Consider the following 19,626-nt stretch of genomic DNA (forward strand, 5'->3'; position numbering starts at 1 on the left):
ATTCCCATTTTACAGATGAAGAAACTGAGGCTTAGAGAGGTTAAGTGATTTGGCCAGGGTCACACAGCTGCTAAGTGTATGAAGCAGGACCAAAACTCAGGTCTTCCTGACTGCAGTTCTGGTGTTCTATGTATTTCAACACTAGCTGCCTAATGAACCTCAAAGGAGTGATTGTGGTAGTGAGAGAGTCTGGGAGAGGCAAATGAGGAACATGGGGTATTCCAGCTCCCCCATTATAATCAATGAGTTGGGGTTACAACCAGTACTGGAGAAGGTGGCCACAGATGCAGGATCGCCTAGAGGGAGCCAAGTCTGAGTGAGAGCCAAGAGATGGGACTGGGAACAGAAAAAGTTGAAGATGAAGGAAAGTTTGTTAACTATGGAACAGGCATTCTAAAGGGTGCAGTGGAAGGGGTGGGTAGTTCTGAAGTGGCACATTTTGTGGGGCATATTTGAGGGTATGGGAGTAAGACAGTGGGCAGTTGGGGATATGACAGCTGTAGGTTCAGAATCTCTGAGATGAAGGAGGATGAGGGCATTGCATTATGTTAAGGAATACCATTAAGGAATAAGTCCAGACAGAGTATCAGTGTTTGGAGAGGGGCCTGTTGAGGGAGACATGTGATTAGACTGTTCAAGGTCCTCCATTGTGGTCCAGCCTCATAATAGGTGAAGCTGTTGAGTCCTCTGAGAACCAGGAGGGTCAGTCTGAAGCAGGCAGGAGCAGTCAGGAGCAGGCAAAGGCATGGCTTGTGGGAATGGGACAGGTATAGCTTAGGGGAGTCAGAGCAGACATGGCTTGGGGGAGTTAGGACGGGAGGCAAGAGCTGGCAGTTAGTGTTGGGTCTAATCTAAGAAAGGCCTCTAAAGCACTGGGAAAGGCCCTAACACTTGAAGACAAGCAGGTGACATGGGGCTGATCCAGAGCATCCTGGGAAGTCTCAGGAGCAAAGAGGTCTATGCAGAGGTCCTTGAGAAGTCCAAATGGTCATAGGCCAGGAGACTGGATCCATGCCTGATAACAACACACCATGGGAAGTCTGTAGAGTGAAGGGGCCAACTCCCAGATCTCTGGAAAATCTCATGGATCTGAGCTGAGGTTGAAAATAACTGGAGATTTGGTGGACTACAGATTCAACATGAGTCCCCCATGTGGTGGAAACTAGTACAATCTCAGGTTGCATTAAGAGAGGCAGAGTCTTAAGACTAGGGAGGTGATAGACCTCCTGGTCAGACTAGCATTGTGTTCAGCTCTGGATAACACATTTTAGGAAGGATGATGAAAAGTTGGAAAGCAATGAGGGTGATGAAAGTCCTTGACCACACCACACTCAATTCAATGTAATTCAACCAAATTTATTAAATGTCTGTTCTGTGAAAAGTACAAATCCAAGCAGTCCTTGCACTTTGGTAGTTTGCTTTCCATTGGTGGGCTACATGTCTACAAGTAAGTGTCACAGGAGGGATTTCTCCTTTTCCAATGAGCATTTGCTTTATATGGATGTCAGAGAAAGAAAGGGCAGACAAAGTCCAAGTGCCTCAGAGGGTGGGTGACCAGAATAACTACTCAGCATGCCATCTCTGAGTGACCCACTGATCACTGATCCTCTTCAAGCCCTACACTACCAGCCAAAGTTCCTTTGTTGCTCATCCTTCATTTTTGAAGAGCACCAATGACATCATGGGGTGATGTCTTAATTTGTACATGAATTGGATTTAAGTAAGGCAGAATCGTACAAAGCCTCACTCTCTCTTCGAGAGTCATCAAAATCCAGCCAGATATGGTTTGTCTTCAACTTGTAACTCCCAGCCTCCATCTGGTGACCTGAGAAGCCTGTGTTCTGTCTCATCTAGTCAAGGGCATGGAACACAGAAATCCCCAACCAGTGCAATCAATGGAAAGAAGGTTCAGTTTTGAGTGGGAAGACCTACTTTTGAATTCCCATTTTTTCATCTACTACATGTGTTACCTTGAGTCATTTCCCTCTCTGGCCCTCGGTGTTTTCATCTGTAGAAGAAGGAGATTGGACAAGATAATCTCTTAAGTCTTCTCCAGTTCCAAATCTATGATTCAACAACACTATGAACTCATTTAGCAAAACGGCTTATATAGACTCTTCCCGTTGGATTCTTTTCCTGTTCCCAACTTATTTGTGGTCTAAAAGGATTACTCAGTCACACATACAGTAGGGTAAGATGGACTTTCGGCTAACTAAAGAGATTCTAACAAAGTTTAGCTTTAAAGGGGAATCCAAAGCAGTGGGCCTCTGCAGAATGCCCCCCGCTTTCTTCTGTGATAGGTCTCTGTGCTCATGCAAGCCAAGGAGAAGCACTGTGCCCAGAAACCTTGGTAGGTTTCTTAATTGCCCTTCTCAATCTCAAAGTCCTAAGCTGGGCAAAGGATTCATCTCACTAAGTGTCTAGTGTCAGTTCTCTACCCTGACTCTAGTAGGGGTGACATTCACTTCCTGGGCAGTCACCAGAACAAAATTCTTCGTTCCTCCTGATTCAGCAGAATGATGCCTAGTGGTTCTCTCTGATGTCTCTGACTCTGCTCAGTGTTACCATCAGGCCAGGGGACACCCTTCCTAATTAGGCAAAGTGACCCTGACCCTACATCACACTATACATTTACTGTCTATGCTGCATCCCAGGTGTGTCTTACATGTTATCCTCCTGTGTCTTTGGCTGATGCTTTCTAGTTAAGTTTCCTCTAAAGCAGGAAACTCTTTGTTTAAAAAAAAAAGTTCACTACATCATAGCATTAAATGACCATAACAATGTTGTTTGTGTTAAATTCCTGCATAATTCAACTCCGGTTCCTTACATCTCTGGTACTTAAAGGTGGTAAGAAAACAAAGCAAAACAAAACAGTACCTGATGGGTCACTTCCCTTGGAGCATGCTCAGACTATATTCCATTCAAGCACATGGATGTCATAGACAGGCCTTCCCCCCACTTCAGAACAGGCCCAGATCCCCTCTAACTTCTTTCTCTTGGCCATCAACTAAGAGTGGATTGGAGAAGGTTAAGCCAATAGTTTTCAAAGTGTGGTCCATTGACCCCTGGGAATATTCAAGACTCTTTCAGAGGAATCTGTGAAGTTGAAATTGTTTTCAAAATAATACTAAAATGTTTTAATTTCTAATGTGATTATATCCAATATTTATATAATACCTAATATGTACCAGGAACTGTGTTAGAACTTTACATATATTACTCCATATAGATAAGATTACATGTAAGGCAGCTAGATGACCCAGTGGATAAGAGCGCTTGGGCCTAGAGTCAGGAAGACTTATCTTCCTGAGTTCAAATCTGGCCTCAGACACTTATTAGCTGTGTGACCCTGGGCAAGTCACTAATTCTGTTTTTTTTTCTTTTTCTAGGCAATTGGGGTTAAGTGACTTGCCCAGGGTCACACAGCTAGTCACTGTCAAGTGTTTGGTCTGAGGCTGCATTTGAACTCAGGTCTTCCTGACTTGAAGGCAATGCTCTATCCACTGCGCCACCTAGCTGCCCCATAAGTCACTAATTCTGTTTGCCTCAGTTTCCTCATCTGCAAAATGAGCTAAAGAAGAAAATGGCAAACCACTCCAGTATCTTTACCAAGAAAACCTCCAATGAGGTCACAAAGAGTCAGACACAACTGAACAAACACAACAGTGTCACATATATTATTTCAACCCTGGCAGGTAAGCGCTATTATTATCCCCATTTTACAGATGAGGAAACTGAGGCAAGCAGAGGTTAAAGTGACTTGTTCAGAGTCACACAGAAAATAAATATCTGAACCCAGGTATTCCTGACTCCAAGCACAGCACTCTGTCCACTGTGCCAACTGGCTACCTGTTAGTACATTCAGGACTGACCATAGACATGAATCATACCTCCGGTTGTTTTAGAAATTTTCCTTGGCAGTGAGGCTCTAATCACTGTAACTCCATTGATAAATATCAATAAATAAAACCCAGATAAACAAAAGTTCTTTGGAGAGGTCCTCAACAAGTTTTAAGAGCGTAAAGGTCCTGAGACTCAAAATCCTGAGAACCGGTGGGTTATACTGTAAGCAGCAAGACCAATCAGAAGTCCATCACAGGGTCAGTGAGGTGGCACAGTGGATAGAGCACCAGCTCTGGAGACAGGAGGACCTGAGTTCTAATGTGGCCTCAGCTACTTAAGTCACTTAATCTGAATACCTTAAAAAAAAAAAGGAAGAAAAGAAAGAAGTCTATTGCAATTGTCCACGTGAGAGGTGATAAAGTAGAGACTGTACAGGAAGAGATACTATGGAGGTTAGATCAACAAGATTTAGGAACTAATTGCATGAGGGTGGGGGAGATATGAGATCTGTCTTCAAGTATCTGAAGACTGTTAAGTACAAGAATTAGACTTGTTCTTCTTGGGCCGGAGGGTAGGACCAGGAGCCGTGTGGTAAAAACTGCAAAAAGGGCAAATTTAGGTTAGTATAAGGGAAAGGTTCTTAACAATTAGGGCTATCCCAGTATAGCATGGCCTGCCTCAAAATGTAGTAGGATAGCCCCTCACGAGGGGTCTTCAAGCAAAGGCTGCTGGACAACTCTTGTCTGCTGAGCTGCTACTGCCATCTATTGATTCTTTCCTGAATTGTAGTTACTTGGTAGGTCTTATCCCTCCTCTTTGAGTGTATGCATAGCCCAGACATTAGGTTCACACTTCTTTAGCTTTGGCATTTAGATGGTGCAGTGGATAGAACCCAATGGGAACTAGAGTCAGGAAGACTGGAGTTTAAATCCAACCTCAGACACTTTCTGGTTGTGTGACCTTGGGCACTTAACCTCTATCTGCCTCAGTTTCCTCAACTCTAAGATGAGGACTTAACCTCTCAGGGTTGTTGTGAGGATCAAATGAGATAATACTTGTAAAGTGACTGTACGTAGTAGTCACTTAATAAATGTTTGCTTCCTTCCTTCCTTACGTGTTTCAACCAGAAAGAAAAAAGTCCTTAGCTGAAAATCCACCTTTTGAATGACTTTTGCTTTCCTTTAAGGACAATTCCTTGAGTCTAGTCTGCCATTTTAGTTGGGGAGAAGAAATTCCTTTCAACTCCCATCATGCCCCTGGATGCTAGACTAAGACTGTGCAAATTATCCTGCAAATTATTTCACTTTAGTAGGGCTGGAGGAGGCTACTTGCACCTGGTGACATTTGTCCTACATTCCAGCAGGTATGGCAAAAGTGTTAATTATTCCTCTCCTTAGAGGAGATAGCATAAAAAAGAAAAAGACCTCAAAGAAAGGATCTCAATCCCAATTGGTCAGACCCTCTGTGGAAAATTTATCAGAGGATATGAACTAGAATTGTAAAGAATGGGAGGTCTCGACAGGTTGGGATCTATGCTGATGGACAATGTATCCACACTGATGAGATAGATGATGGATCTGTTGAGGTATATGACAGGTGCCAGCAGTATATGAACACGACAGTGCTGTCACACTTGGCTCATTCCCCTGCCTTCTGCACTCTTCAGAGAGCAGCAGGCTGCCATTTGATAAATTAGTCGCCCAGGTAAGGGATGAAGGATATACTTTAATCCCCAGTGATACTAGCCTACATCAGAGGCTAGTCAGTGTGCATGCACTTTTCACCATGGCTGCAGTCTTCCTCACTATTTGCCAGATGGCCCCCTGAGTACCCATAAGTTAACAGATTCTCCCACTGGCTTTGTAGGCTGGAGCTGGCCCCAAGTTTTGTGTAAATTTAGAATATGACATGGAATATTCTCAAAATTCACCAAAGAAGGAAGTGCTCCTCATCTTTGCTCCAAGCCCTCATTTCCTGCATTCTCTGCTCATTTATGTCCCCAGTTCATAGAATTTCTGCAGGCAATCTGTGAATTCTTTCAATTGTCACTTTGTTTCTCTGTTCAGAAGTTCTATGCAGTTTTCTTTTCTTATTTCTTTTGCGTTCAGGTTTTTTGACTTGTCATACTCTTCTGGGAGACTTATGATCCTAAAGGTGTCTCTACACATTCTGTCTTCAAGGTCAATGTTTTGCTTATATGGAGTTCATGTTTCCTTTTAAAGTTAATACTTGTTGCTTCTCTATCCAGACTTTATTTTATTTCTCAGTATTTGCATTCCTAATCACTTATTTTTTCTTTTGTTTCTTTGCTCAAATTTGCCATGACAGATTCAAGTTTTTCTATTCTGCCAATTATTTCTGCTGTGCATGCCATAAATTCTGCTTTCACAATTCTTGTTTCTCTTTTAAACCATACAGGAACATCCTGTTGTGGTGCCATACTTTCTTGGGCATCCATAGGTTCCTTTGCCCTATCAGGTATTGACTCATTTTCATTATGTATCTTTTTGAGTATCTAAATGTTTTAAAATATCTATTAGTAGGTTCCGGGACTCTTTTAGCTGGCCTGAAGGGCATATTCCCTTTTGTTATTAATATCTTCCCTGTTGGTTTATCTCCTTATGCTCAAGGTCTTTAATTGATTTTTTTTTTCCTCTTGAGATCTTCGGTAATTCTAATTTGTTTTCCTTAGTTTCTCCTACTTCTCACTTTCTGACTCCTTCCCATTGGATGGTGGTTTCCCTGGAGGTTGGGCTTCAAAGCTGTCTCACCTTCTTCCCACTCTGGACAATTCATGCTTTACCAACTTCAGTCTCTGCCACAAGTAATTTCGAAGGAAACAGAACTGGCCCCCACTCCCTCAGGCTTAGTGGAGTTCCACACAGCCAAACATACATGTCCTACCCCAGTTGTCTCTGTTCCACCATTCTCTAAGCTCCCTTGAAGCACAGAACATGGCCATACTGCTGTCCCAGACAGAGCAAACCTCTGCTTTTTGGTTTTCTCCCGCGTGGGAGGAGGGATAGAATTGATTTCTGTTGCAAGCCTTTGGGTCTACGACTCTGGATGGTGGGAAAGGGGGTGCTGAATAATCCAACTTGGAGTTAGGGACTAGCCTTCTCTGCTGTTAGTTCATTTAATTTTTATTGTGTTTGGATTCTTGGTGTCCTAGACCATGGAAACAACTGAAATTTCTTTATCTCTTCCACATAATTCCTACTTTGGAGAATTATGAGAGTTCATAAGGATTGGAGATAATGTCTGGTCATCTATCTTGTTGGTCACATGACACAGAAGGATAAAGATTATAAATATATATCCTTTCCTACTTATCTTTATCTCTTTGGGTTAAATGCGAAACAATTCCTTTTCAATGATCATGTGATTTGTGGAAGCATAGTAAAGTAGCTAGAAATAATTGTAGAGCAGAGGTTGGCAAACCAGCCTGGAGGCCAAATCTGGCTCACTGCCTGTTTTTGTACAATCTGAAGCTGAGGATGGTTTTTATATTTTTAAAAGTTATTTAAAATAACACTACTTGTTTGCTCTAGAATAGCAAAACAAAACAAAAAGTGTGAAGAGCTTCCAAATAGCAAGTTCCTGGTTCCCTGAAGCAGAATCCACTCCCCTTCCCTGAACCTCCACTGGGCCTGTAGAAACAGGGAAAGAATAAGCAAAGGATTTGGCAAGGCTTGGAGCCTAATGCTGTCTGCTTCTCAACCTCTCTGAGCAAACAAGAAGAGGGAAGTGCAGGAGTTGGTCCTGCTTGACCTCACCATGCTTATCTCACCAGTCCTCAATCCATTATATCTGTTTTATTCCTATGGCATGGATTGCTCTTGTTCCACTGTCTGAAGGTCAGGTCTGTTATATTTTACTTCAAGTTTCTCCAGTATCCTGAAGGAGTGGGGTAGAGATTCTCTCTAGTCTGCCATTGGTTTGAGCCCACATCAATTGTGTTCCTCAATGTTTTAGGAGCCTCTCAACTAGCACCCCCATTACACCTAACCATTTAAGACAGATTAGTTTTTAATAAATGAATATTTACTTCAAAGGCAAACCAAAAATCAAACATACAAATATCTCTTCCCAACACCTCAGGGGCATAATATCTCCTCTCTGCAGACAGGAGAAAGATTAGACTCAATTCTTATATAGCATTAGTCCATTCTAGTTCAAGTTCAAATGCCCACTAGTTAGTACCCTGGACCATTATTCCTCAGGGCTTCCCTGGTAGGCCCGCTGCCACAACCAACCTGAATTGCTGGACCTCCTGCACCCGTGTGGAGTTAGCTCCTGGGTTGGAGAATCCCTGTACCTAGAACTGAAACAGACAAGCTAAAAATCCCATTTCCTGGGACCACATGACCTAAAGGGAGGGGATGACCCTCAGGCTCTCTCCCTTTACCACATGACATCACTTCTTTGTGTGGAGTCCTTCACTCTCAGATGTGAACGTAAGGAAAGCCCAGACAATGTGCAGTCTGGAAGATTTAAAGATGCCAACAGTTCTGGCTATACAGCCAAAGGAAAAAGACTGCTCCCAACCACAAGGTAGGCCAACACAGAAGTTGGCAAGCACTCAGTCCTGTCTGCCAGAAGCAGTTCTCCCCATGTCTTCCATATGATTAATACCATCTTTGGAGGTCATGTCCAAACCTTCCATTCTGCCTTTTCCCATTTGCTCTGGAGCTGCAGCTCTAGATGTCTCCTGTCTCTGTCTAGCCTTCCAGAGTTCTCAGGAACCAGCCTTGTTCTTGTTTTCCTCTGCTGAGATTCTGTTCTGGGTCATCTCCTCTTTTAGCTTTATATTGTAACATCTGGTGATCTCACCAGCTCCCATAGACTCAACTATAATTTCTATGCAGGTGATGCCCAAATCTACATATCCAGATCTAGTCTCTTGGCTAAGCTGCAGTTATATGTCTTCAATGCCTCTTAGGCATCTTGAACTGCATGTCCCACAGGCAATCTCCAAGTCAGCATGTCCAAAACAAAACTCAATTATCTTCCTCCTAAACTCTTCCCACCTTTTGTATTTCTGCTGAGGGTACTACTATCTTCCTGGTAAATCAGGCTAGCAACCTCAGTGATATTCTCAAATCTTCACTAACACACCAAACATCCAATCCATTCCCAAATTTTGTCATTTCTACCTTCACCACATCTCTCCTATATGCCTCCTTCTCTCTGTTCCCATAGCCACAACCCTAATTCAGGCTCTCATCACTTCTCACCTGGACTATCACTTCCTCAAGTAATTCTCCCTCCAACCCATTCTCCATTCCACAGCCAACATTTTTCTGAAGCATAGGTATGGCCATGTCACCCCACAACTCAATAAGTTTCAATGTATAAAGACACCTGTTTAGCATTTAAAATTCTTTCTACCCTGGACCTTTCCTACCTTTCCAGTCTTTCTACACTTTGTGATCCATCTATGTAGTTATAAATAGATACAGCTATTTCTTCAAATACAACATTGACTCTGTGCTTTTTCACTCACTGTCCCCAGTGCCTGCAATGCTCTTTCTCTTCATCTCTGCCTGTTTTTCTCCCTTCCTTCAAAACTTGCTCATAGCCCCCATTCTGCAGAAGGCTTTTCTTAATGTTCCTTCCTCTACCCCCAGCTCAGCCCAGCTGCTAATGCCAGCCCTTTCAGATTACTTTCTATATGTTCTGTGTATCTCTTGTATATCCCTAGTTATTTGTAGATTATTTTCTCCATTAGAATGTATGCTCCCTGAGGGATTTTTGCCTTTCTTTGTATCCCTAGTGTTTAGCATAGTACCTGGCACATATTAAAAAGAAGCATATTCTAACGCGTTGTTGGTAGAGTTGTGAAATGATCCAACCATTTTGGAGAACAACTTGGAACTATGCCCAAAAGGCTATAAAAATGTGCATACACTTTGACCCAGCAATAGCACTTCTAGGGCTGTATTCCAAAGAGATCAAACAAATGGGAAAAGGACACACATGTACAAAAATATTCATAGCAGCTCTTTTTGTGGCGGCAAAGAATTGGAAATTGAGAGGATGCCCATCAATTGGGGAACAGCTGAGCAAGTTGTGGTATATGAATGTAATGGAATACTATTGTGCTATAAGAAATGATGAACAGGCTGACTTCAGAAAAACCTGGAAAGACTTGTATGGTCTGATGCTGAGCGAAGTGAGCAGAACCAAGAGAACATTGTACACAGTAACAGCCACATTGTGTGATGACTAATATTGATAAACTTAACCCTTCTCAGCAAAACAAGGATCTAAGACATCCCCAGAGGCCTTGTGATGGAAAATGCTATCCACATCCAAAGAAAGAACTGTGGAAGTTGAGTCGCTATCATTTTTTTTTCTCTTCTGTTGAGTTTTGGTTCCTCTTTCTCATGGTTCCTCCTATTGGTTTTAATTTTTACTTACAACTTCACTAATGTGAAAACATGTTTAATAGGAATGTAAATGTATAGCCTATACGAGATTGTGTGCTGTCTTGGGGAGGGTGGTGGGGAGGAAGGGGGAGAAAAATTTTAAACTCAAAAGCATATGCAAGTGATTGTTCATAAACCGAAATAAATTAATAAAATTTAAAAAAAAATAAAAAAGAAAGTGATTTGTAAAATTTTTTTTAAAAAGAAACATATTAAAAACCTCCTTTACAGTTTAAAGGGAAATATTAAGAAATAAATATTTTTGCAGTCTAAACTCCTTCTTATATATCTCCTCCATGTTCTGAGGCCTAACCCTTTTCTCTTAAGAAAGTGGACAAAACATATATAACCTATATACAATTGCTTACCACCTTGGCTGGGGGCAGGGGGGGAAAGGGGAGGAGTTGATGAGGGAGGCATGAAAAAATTTGGAACTCAAAAAAATTAAAGTGAATGTTTAAAATTGTCTTTACATGTAATTTGGAAAAAATAAAATGTTATTTTTTAAAAGTATGCAAAAGGAATGAAAGGGAAGGCCCTGGAAAATAGTTGAAGGGTAGTTGCCAAGTTTAGAATAAGAAATGCCACATCTCCTTAAGAACATTGCCTTCTATTGGGGGGGTGGGATAGGATGAAGGAAAATAGTTAGTTTTCTACAGCATGACTACTGTGGAAGTGTTTTACATGACTATACATGTATAACCTATATCGAGTTACTTGCCTTCTCAATGAGGGTGGATGGGGAGGGAGGAAGGGAGAAAATTTGGAACCCAAAGTTTTAAAAACAAATGTTAAAAAATTGTTTTCACATGCAACTGGGAAATAAGATATACAGGCAATGGGGTATAGAAATCTATCCTGCCCTACAGGAAAATTGAAGGAGAAGGAGATAAGAGAAGGGAGGGAGAGATAGAAGGAGGGCAGATTAAGGAAAAGGGTATTCAGAATGCATGCTGTCTTGGGGTTGGGAGAGGGACAAGATGGGGAGAAAATTGGAACTCAAAATCTTGTGGAAGTGAATATTGAAAACTAAAATTAAATAAGTTAATGAATCTTAAAAAAGACATTGCCTTCTCCCTTCCTCTCAATGGACTCAATTATCCAGGGGGATGCTGGTAAATGTTAAACAACCAGCTCTCCAAAAAAAAAAGAGAACAATACACTTTTAAATTTAATCTGAATTATTAATATTTTCTCTACTTTCTTATGTCTGATAATCAATAAAACAATCCAAGCCTTGATTTGTAGAATTTGCCCATTTCTGAGGGTAAATGCTCATACTAAAAATTTACCAATGGTTTAAGCTGGCTTTGGTATATCTCTGGTTATGACCCATCTAAGGGCAATACCCTCTTTTCCTGTGTTCTAAAGGGATTAGGCTATTGATGAGAGGGAGGTTGTCCCTTTGATTTCTTCAGGTCACTAGTGACCAGCTTCGGGAGAGTCCTTGAGGAAATCAGGAAAGGGGAATTGGATGATTTTTGGAGAAGGTTTTCCAAGGTTGTTTCTCCCCAAATTAAAATAGCTGTTGTTCTATTAGATGAAGCAGAATGTTAATCCCAATCTGTGATTTCTTTTTCATATTGAGACATTTGTCTTATTCAAGATTTCTATAAATTTTACTTCAAATTGCCTTTTGTTAGAAAGAGATTTTTTTTATCAGCATATCTTTCAATGCCTAAGGATATGAAGAGACTGTGTCAGTTTGGACATTTCCCTCTCCAAACAAAATAATGCTTAGATTAGCATAATGATAAATTAATACAAAATGATTCTAGTAGCCTTGTGCCTAAACAAAGAATACAATATTAGTAATTTTTCTTCAAGAGTAATAAAGAACTTAATAAATGTTTGTTGACTGACTCATTTGAAGTGGCAATAACTGTGGGCATTTCCTTTTGCTCTAGCTCTTAAGAAGGAAAACCCAAAACCCCTCCCCCTCGCCCCAAGTGAGGCTCTTGGCAAGAAGTTTCTTCATCAATGGAAAAGGAAATCTGAAGATACTGGGATAATTGTGCCTGCACGCATTTTCTACCTTCTCTTTGGCATTGCTGATCCATTACTTCCTGTCACATCTGGGAAGCATTAGAAAAGCCTGTATTATAATTACAAAATTATAATATATTATATAAGTATTACATTATAATATTATAATTATAATATATAATTATAGTTACCTCTGTGTCTTTTTGCTCACCTCGATTGTAAGCTTTATAAGGACAGAGACCCTCTCTTAGCTTAAGTGTATCTTACCAAGCTTATCCCTGTGCTCTTTATATTGTAGGTGCCTAGTAAATATTTGCTGATTCTAACTAGGATGTAAGTGTTTCAGTTGGACTTGACAAGATTTTATTTTAAAATCCCTTGGCTGGTCACAGAAACACCTTGGCTCAGTAATGGAAGGAAGGAAGGGAAGGAGGGAGATAGGGAGGGGAAAGGAAGGAGGAAAAGAAAGAGGAAGGAAAGGAGGTAGGGAATAAAGAAAAAAGAGGGAAGGGATAGAGGGAATAAGAAGGAAGGAAGGAGGGGATAGAAAGAAGGAAGGGAAGGAGGAGGATAAAGAGGAAGGAAAAAGGAAGTGAGGAAAGGAAAGAGGGAGAGAATAAAGAAAGGAAGGAGAGGATGGAGGGGATAAAGAAGGAAAGAAGGAAGGAAGGAAGGAGAGAAGGAAGGAAGGAAGGAAGGAAGGAAGGAAGGAAGGAAGGAAGGAAGGAAGGAAGGAAGGAAGGAAGAAAGGAAAGAAGTTAAATGTGATGACAGACTCATAAAAGAGGACAGGACATCCTCTACTGGGTCATCTGGGGTGGGTTTGTGAAAGACATTTCTAGATTTGAATGAGAAGGATCCAGCCACAAGGGGGAGCCTGGAGCGCACCCAATTGGAATTTCCACCATACAGGGAGCTGGAGCTCAGCTTTTGGAGGGACCAAGGAGCCCTGTGGATATTCCTATCCTCTCCCATGGATCTCAACCCATTCTTCCCTGCAGGGAAGGACTGGGTTAATATGTCTAACTGGGAAAAGTTGGTAATACTGAAAAACAATCATAAATAGGAGTGAACCACAGACCCTGGGCACTATCTTTTAATAGCTCTCCAGGTTGGGGCCAAGGCAGAGACCCCAAGACGTGGCATTATAGGTTCAGAAATCCCCGTTCAGCTCTAAAATTCTCAGAAGGTGATGATGAAGGGAGATCTGCTTAGTTCAGCCTCACTTCAATCCCCTGCCACAAGAAAGTGTCTTTTGTCTTCCTCTAGAGCTGCTAACAAGGGCTAAGGAGTGGTTAGGTTTTCTATCTCTCTGGGCGTCAGGTTTGGCTGGGTTGACCTGTTACTCTAGAGCACTGAAAGAGCGGAGGGGGCCATGATAGTGCTGTTTGGTGAGATTGGTAAGAAGCCTTCTTCTCCTGCCACACCTGGAAGGATGCTAGATGAATCTAATTCTACCTTCTGAATACACCTATTCTGATCCTGAAGGGCTACATTTCTGGTGGAGGTGGGGAATGGAAATAGTCTTGGGTTCCCACCATCAAGTTGTGATAATTCTATCAGGGCTGACAGAGGCACTTCAGTCTCAGACCACACCCCTTCGAGACTGGCAGCGATGCCTCCCCAAAGCTAATTTGTCCAAAGAGAGAGTAGGGCCACTTCCTCCTAACTTTGCCACCAACGTTCCCTGATACTGAGTTGGAATTGGAGCTGAATGTGACTTCAGAGTTTATTTAGCCAAGACTCCCAATTTTACAAATGAGACAACTAAGGGACAGAGACTGGGGCCGATACAACCAGCTCATGTTTTTAGGGCCGCAAATGCTCTACCTATCTTATTTCATCTGATCCTCACAGCAGACCTTTGAGATAGGTGGCAGCCAAGGCCTAGAGAAGTTAAATGCTTTGTCCATCTCCTAAGTATCTGAGGTAGGATTTAAATCCAGGTCTTAGTGACTCCAAGTCCTGCACTGTGACTTAGCTGAAGTCATATAGGAAGAGGATGGCCTTAATGACACCTAGGTTGTGAGCCCGATTGACCAGAAGGATAGTGGCACTCTAGACAATTATAGGGATCTTAGCAAGAGGGGAAGGTTTTGGAGAAAGATAATGAGTTCAGATTTGGACATTTATAAGGACATCCAGTTTAAGATGTCTAAAATAGGTAGTTAGAGATGCAAGACTGGAGGTCAGGATAGAGGTTAGGGCTGGACAAATACATCTAAGAGTAATCTGCATACAGATAGTAACTGAATCTATGGAAGTCAAAGCGATCACCAAGTGAAATAACATAAAGTGAGAATAAAAAAGAATCTAGAAACAGACCTCAGGGGCCCTCAATATTAAAAGGCAAGTAAGTGGTCACCTAGTCTTTGTCTGAAAATCTTAAGAGATGGGGAGGCCACTACCTCCTGAAAAAGTCCATTGTCTCCAAGATAATTCATATTTTAAAAATTCATTATTTATTTTTTTAACATTTTTTTAAGAAAATTTTGAGTTCTGAATTCTCTCCCTTGCTCCCTCCACCTTGCATTGTGAAGACAAGAAATGTGACATCAATTATACATGAAAAATCATATAAAACATATTTCCATATTAGCCATGTTGCACAAAAAAAAGCAAGAAAATTAAAGAAACTGAAAAATTATGCTTCAATTTGCATTCAAACTCCATTGGTTCTTTCTCTGGAGGGAGATAGTATTTTCTATCATAAGTCCTTCAGAATTATCTTGGATCATTGTATTGATCAGAATAGCTAAGTCATTCACAGTTGATCATCATACATTACTTCCGTTACTATATATAATATTCTTCTGGTTCTGCTCACTTCACTTTGTATCAGTTCATATAAGTCTTCCCAGATTTTTCTGAAAGCATTCTGCTCATCATTTTTTTTTTTTTGGTGAGGCAGTTGGGATTAAATGACTTGCCCAGGGTCACGACAGCTAGTAAGTATCATGTATCTGAGGCTGGATTTGAATTCAGGTGCTCTATCCACTGTGCCATCTAGCTGCTCCCTCATCATTTCTTATAGCACAACAGTATTCCATCACAATCTTATACCACAACTTGTTCAGCCATTCCCTATTTGATGGGCATCTCCTCAATTTCCAGTTCTTTGCCACCACAAAAAGAGCTGCTATAAATATTTTTATACACATAGATCCTTTTCCTTTTTCTTTAATCTATTTGGGATACTGACCTTGTAATGGTAGTGCTGCGTATAGTGCTGGGTCAAAGGATATGAACAGTTCCATAGCCCTTTGGGCGTAGTTCCAAATTGCTCTCCAGAATGGTTGGGTCAGTTCACAACTCCACCAACGATGCATTAGTGTGACGATTTTCCCATATCTACTCTAACATTTGTTATTTTCTTTTTCTGTTATAGTCAATCTGATAGGTATGAGGTGGTACCTTAGAGTTGTTTTAATTTACATTTCTCTAATCAATAATAAGTTTGAGCATTTTTGTATATGATTGCACATAGCTTTGGTTTCTTCTTCTGAAAACTGCCTGTTCATATCCTTTGACCATTTATCAATTGGGGAATGGGTCATATTCTTATAAATTTAACTAAGTTCTCTGTATATATCTGGGAAATGAGGCTTTTATCAGAGAAATTTGCTGTAAAAAATTTTCCCCAGTTTCCTGCTTTCCTTTTAATCTTGGGTTGGTTTTATTTGTGCAAACCCTTTTTAATTTCATGTAATCAAAATTATCTATTTTACATCTTGTGATCCTCTCTCTCTTTTATTTGGTCATAAATTCTTACATCTTGTGATCCTCTCCCTTATTTGGTCATAAATTCTTCCCTTCTCCATAGATCTGACAGGAAAACTATTCCTTGTTCCCCTAATTTGCTTATGATATCACCTGTTATTTCTAAATTATGTCCTCATTTGGAACTTATCTTGGTATATAGTGTGAGATATTGGTCTATACCTAGTGTCTGCCAAACTGTTTTCTAGTTTTCTCAGCAATTTTTGTCAATTAGTGAGTTCTTGTCTCAAAATCTCGAATCTTTGGGTTTATCAAATACTAAATTACTATGGTCCAATTACTACTCTATGTTGTGTACCTTGTCTATTCTACTGATCCACTACTCTATTTCTTAGCCAATGCCAGACTGTTTTTATGATTACCATTTCGAGATCTGGTACTGCTCGGTCATCTTCCCTCACGTTTTTTTTTCCATTTATTCCCTTGATATTCTTGACCTTTTGCTCTTCCAAATCAATTTTATTATTTTTTCTAGCTCTATAAAATAATTTTTGGTAGTTTGATTGGTATGTCACTGAATAAGTAAATTAATTTAGACAGAATCATCAATTTTATTATATGGACTCAGCCTACCCAAGAGCAATTAATATTTTCCAGTTGTTTAGACGTCTTCATTTTTGTGAAAAATGTTTTGTTATTGTGTTCATGTAGTTTGGTTTGTCTTAGCAAGTAGACTCCCAAGTATTTTATATTGTCTGCAGTTATTTTAAATAGAATTTTTTTTTATCTCTTCCTGCTGGTTTTTGTTGGTAATATATAGAAATGCTGATGATTTATTTTATATCCTACAACTTTGCTAAAGTTTTGTTTCAATTAGTTTTTTAGTTGATTCTCCTGGATTCTCTAAGTATATCATCATATCATCTGCAAACAGTGATAGTTTTGTTTCCTTATTGCCTATTCTGATTCCTTCAATGTCTTTTCCTTCTCATCACTATAGTTAACATTGCTAGCATAATATTGAATTGGTGATAATGGGCTTCCTTGTTCCACTCCTTATCTTATTGGGAAGGCTTCTAGCTAATCCCCAATACAGGTAATGCCTGCTGATGGTTTTAGACAGATACCACTTATTATTTGAAGGAAAGCACCATTTATTCTTATGCTTTCTAGTATCTTTAATAGGAATGAGTGTTGTATTCTGTTAAAAGCTTTTCTGCGTCTATTGGGTTAATCATATGATTTTTATTGTTTTGTTATTGATATGGTCGATTATGCTGATAGCTTTCCTAATATTGAGCCCAGACCTGCATTTCTGTTATAAATCCCACCTGATCATAGTTATATGATCTTTGTGATATATTTCTATAATCTCCTTGCTAATACTTTATTTAAAATTTTTGCCTCAATATTCATTAGGGAAATTGGTCTATAATTTTCTTTCTCTGTTTTTGATTTTCTTGGTTTAGGTATCAACACCATATTTGTGTCTTAAAAGGAATTTGATAGGACTCCTTAAGATAATTCTTATTGTAGATTTCCCTAAAATGAAAAACTAAAGTTTAAAAAAAAGAGAGACTAGCTTTAGAACTCAGGTCTCCAGACTCCCCATTAGAAAGGTTCTACTTCTCCATACTGCCTCTTTGCATCCATTCATTTGGACATTTATCATGTACATCTTAGCTACAGAGAACTGGGTCCGGGAAAAGGACCATAGGACTTAGAACTGGAAGGAGGCTTAGAGATCAGCAATCTTTCTGTTTTAAATATGGGAAAAAATAAAGCCCAAAGAAGGTACGTGATTTGCCTATGGTCATATAGGTAGCAACTCACAGAGCTGGGATTCTGACCCAGGATCTCTGCCTCCAAATTCATTGGTTTTTTTTCCAAGTGTTTTGCTTACTCCTAAAATCCAGAACTGTCCTTGAGAAGTGAGGGTAAATTCTTAATTGATTCTGGGTTTCACTGCCGAGAGCCCTGGACAGGAGGGAACCCTGAAGAATTGGCCGTGACTAAGGGAGGACCCTCAGCTGGTAATCAAATCCATGGGATCATTTGTCCATCTGTCCTAAGGGTCAGAGGTTGGCCTGGAAGGCCCTCTGGAAGGGGGCCAGTGACTTCTGTCTTTACTTAGGTCGGAGGAGGAGTCGGGTGGGAATGGAAGCAAGAGGAATATGAGTCCTTGTTCCATCCTCTCATGCCACATTGCAGGTCCTATTGACCCTCTGGAAGTCTGGCCAAATTTGCAGCAGTTCTTGGGACTGGAAGTGGTGAACCAGGGCAAGTCGGTGGAAGGCACAGTGTTCATACTGTAGTCGAAACATCAGGAAGGCTTCAGGGGAAGAAGGAGTAGGCTTTACCCCCAGACGCTGTAGGCACAAGCCCACAAACACATCCTCCAAGTAGATGGCTTTGAGAGTCTGGGCCACAGCCAGGACCCTAAGGGCTAAAGATCCAGAAAGAACATAGCCGGGACCCCCACAATAGGGAGGGTACTTGTCCTGCAAGTATAGCTCTGGAGGCATATACCACTTGAAAGCTGGGTTCCGAAGAGGGCCTGTATTTGTGTAAATGTAACCTGTGGTAAAGTTAGGCCGTGGGGGTCCATTGGGCTGAAGCACCTGCCGCACCAGAAAGCTGGGGTTTAGAAATACATCGCTGTCCACCTTGAGCACATACTGGACACTGGGACAGTACCGGGCCATCCACTCCAGCCCCATGAGGACCTTGAGAGTCAAGTTGTGGTATGTATCCAGGAAGCCCACCTGGAGGAGATCCCCATGCTCCCTGTCCTCCTCCTCCAGGAGGGCCTGAAGTTTCTCAGCAAAGAGGGGTTGCGGCAGGCCAAGAACAAAGAGGCGGAGGATGACCACACCAGGAACCAAGGTCTCATTGCCCCATGTTTGCCGGATGGCCTGGCGTATCCCCACATCCTGGGGCCGAGTCATCACCAGCATGAGCAGGAAGGGGGCACCTCTGGGACCTTTGCACTTATTAGGGTGGGTGACTAGGAAAGGGTAGGGGTAAGGGTACTTCAGTTCCCAGGGATGTGGTGTCCGAGTCTTCCACTCAAACTTCCTTAGAGGAAGACTCAAAGACCCCCCAGCTGGCTCTGTGGAGACCAAGGGCTTCAAATCTGAGGAAAGAGTCTGGAAATCTACAAACTGACCCACCAGCAGTATCAGCAGCGCCCCAAAGGCTGTGCCCAGCAGAGTCCCCATCACCAGACGCCTCCTGCTCAGCTTCATGGTGCCAAGGTTGTCCTGGGTAGGGAGGAGGAGTGAGAGGCCTGGTCAGTGCTAGGTGCAGGGTTCTAGCTCAGCTTTCCAGGCCCTTCTCCTCCCTCTGTGGCTCAGCTTTTTCAGGGTGTGTGGGGGCCCCCGGATTTGTAGATCCAGGAACAATAGGAAAGATAAGGGCATGGGAATAGGGAAGAAGACTCCCCCAGTCCACTTTGTGCTAGGCCAGCTGCCAATTTAGTACTGAAAGAACAGGAAGAGGGGCAGGTCAGAAGGTTTAGGGAGCCTGCACTGCAGGGGGTGGGGGTGGGAAGAGCCTTGAGCTGAGAGTTGAGAGCCCTGGGGTTTAGGCTGCCACTGACTCTCCTTGGACAAGTGACTCCTCCAAGGGGAGGGGCTTCAGGTTT

General features: G+C 41.5%; 1 protein-coding gene across 1 annotated transcript; it reads right to left on the bottom strand.

Moving 5' to 3' along the window:
• Window positions 1-18,175: 18,175 nt before the first annotated feature.
• Window positions 18,176-19,228, bottom strand: LOC110214167 (beta-1,3-galactosyltransferase 2-like). The gene has a single exon (XM_020994916.1). The coding sequence runs from the start codon at window positions 19,226-19,228 to the stop codon at window positions 18,176-18,178; it is 1,053 nt and encodes a 350-aa protein (XP_020850575.1).
• Window positions 19,229-19,626: the final 398 nt, after the last annotated feature.

Source organism: Phascolarctos cinereus, unplaced genomic scaffold (genome assembly GCF_003287225.1).
Source record: "Phascolarctos cinereus isolate Bilbo 61053 unplaced genomic scaffold, phaCin_HiC Scaffold_4;HRSCAF=312, whole genome shotgun sequence".
Taxonomy (NCBI): domain Eukaryota; kingdom Metazoa; phylum Chordata; class Mammalia; order Diprotodontia; family Phascolarctidae; genus Phascolarctos; species Phascolarctos cinereus.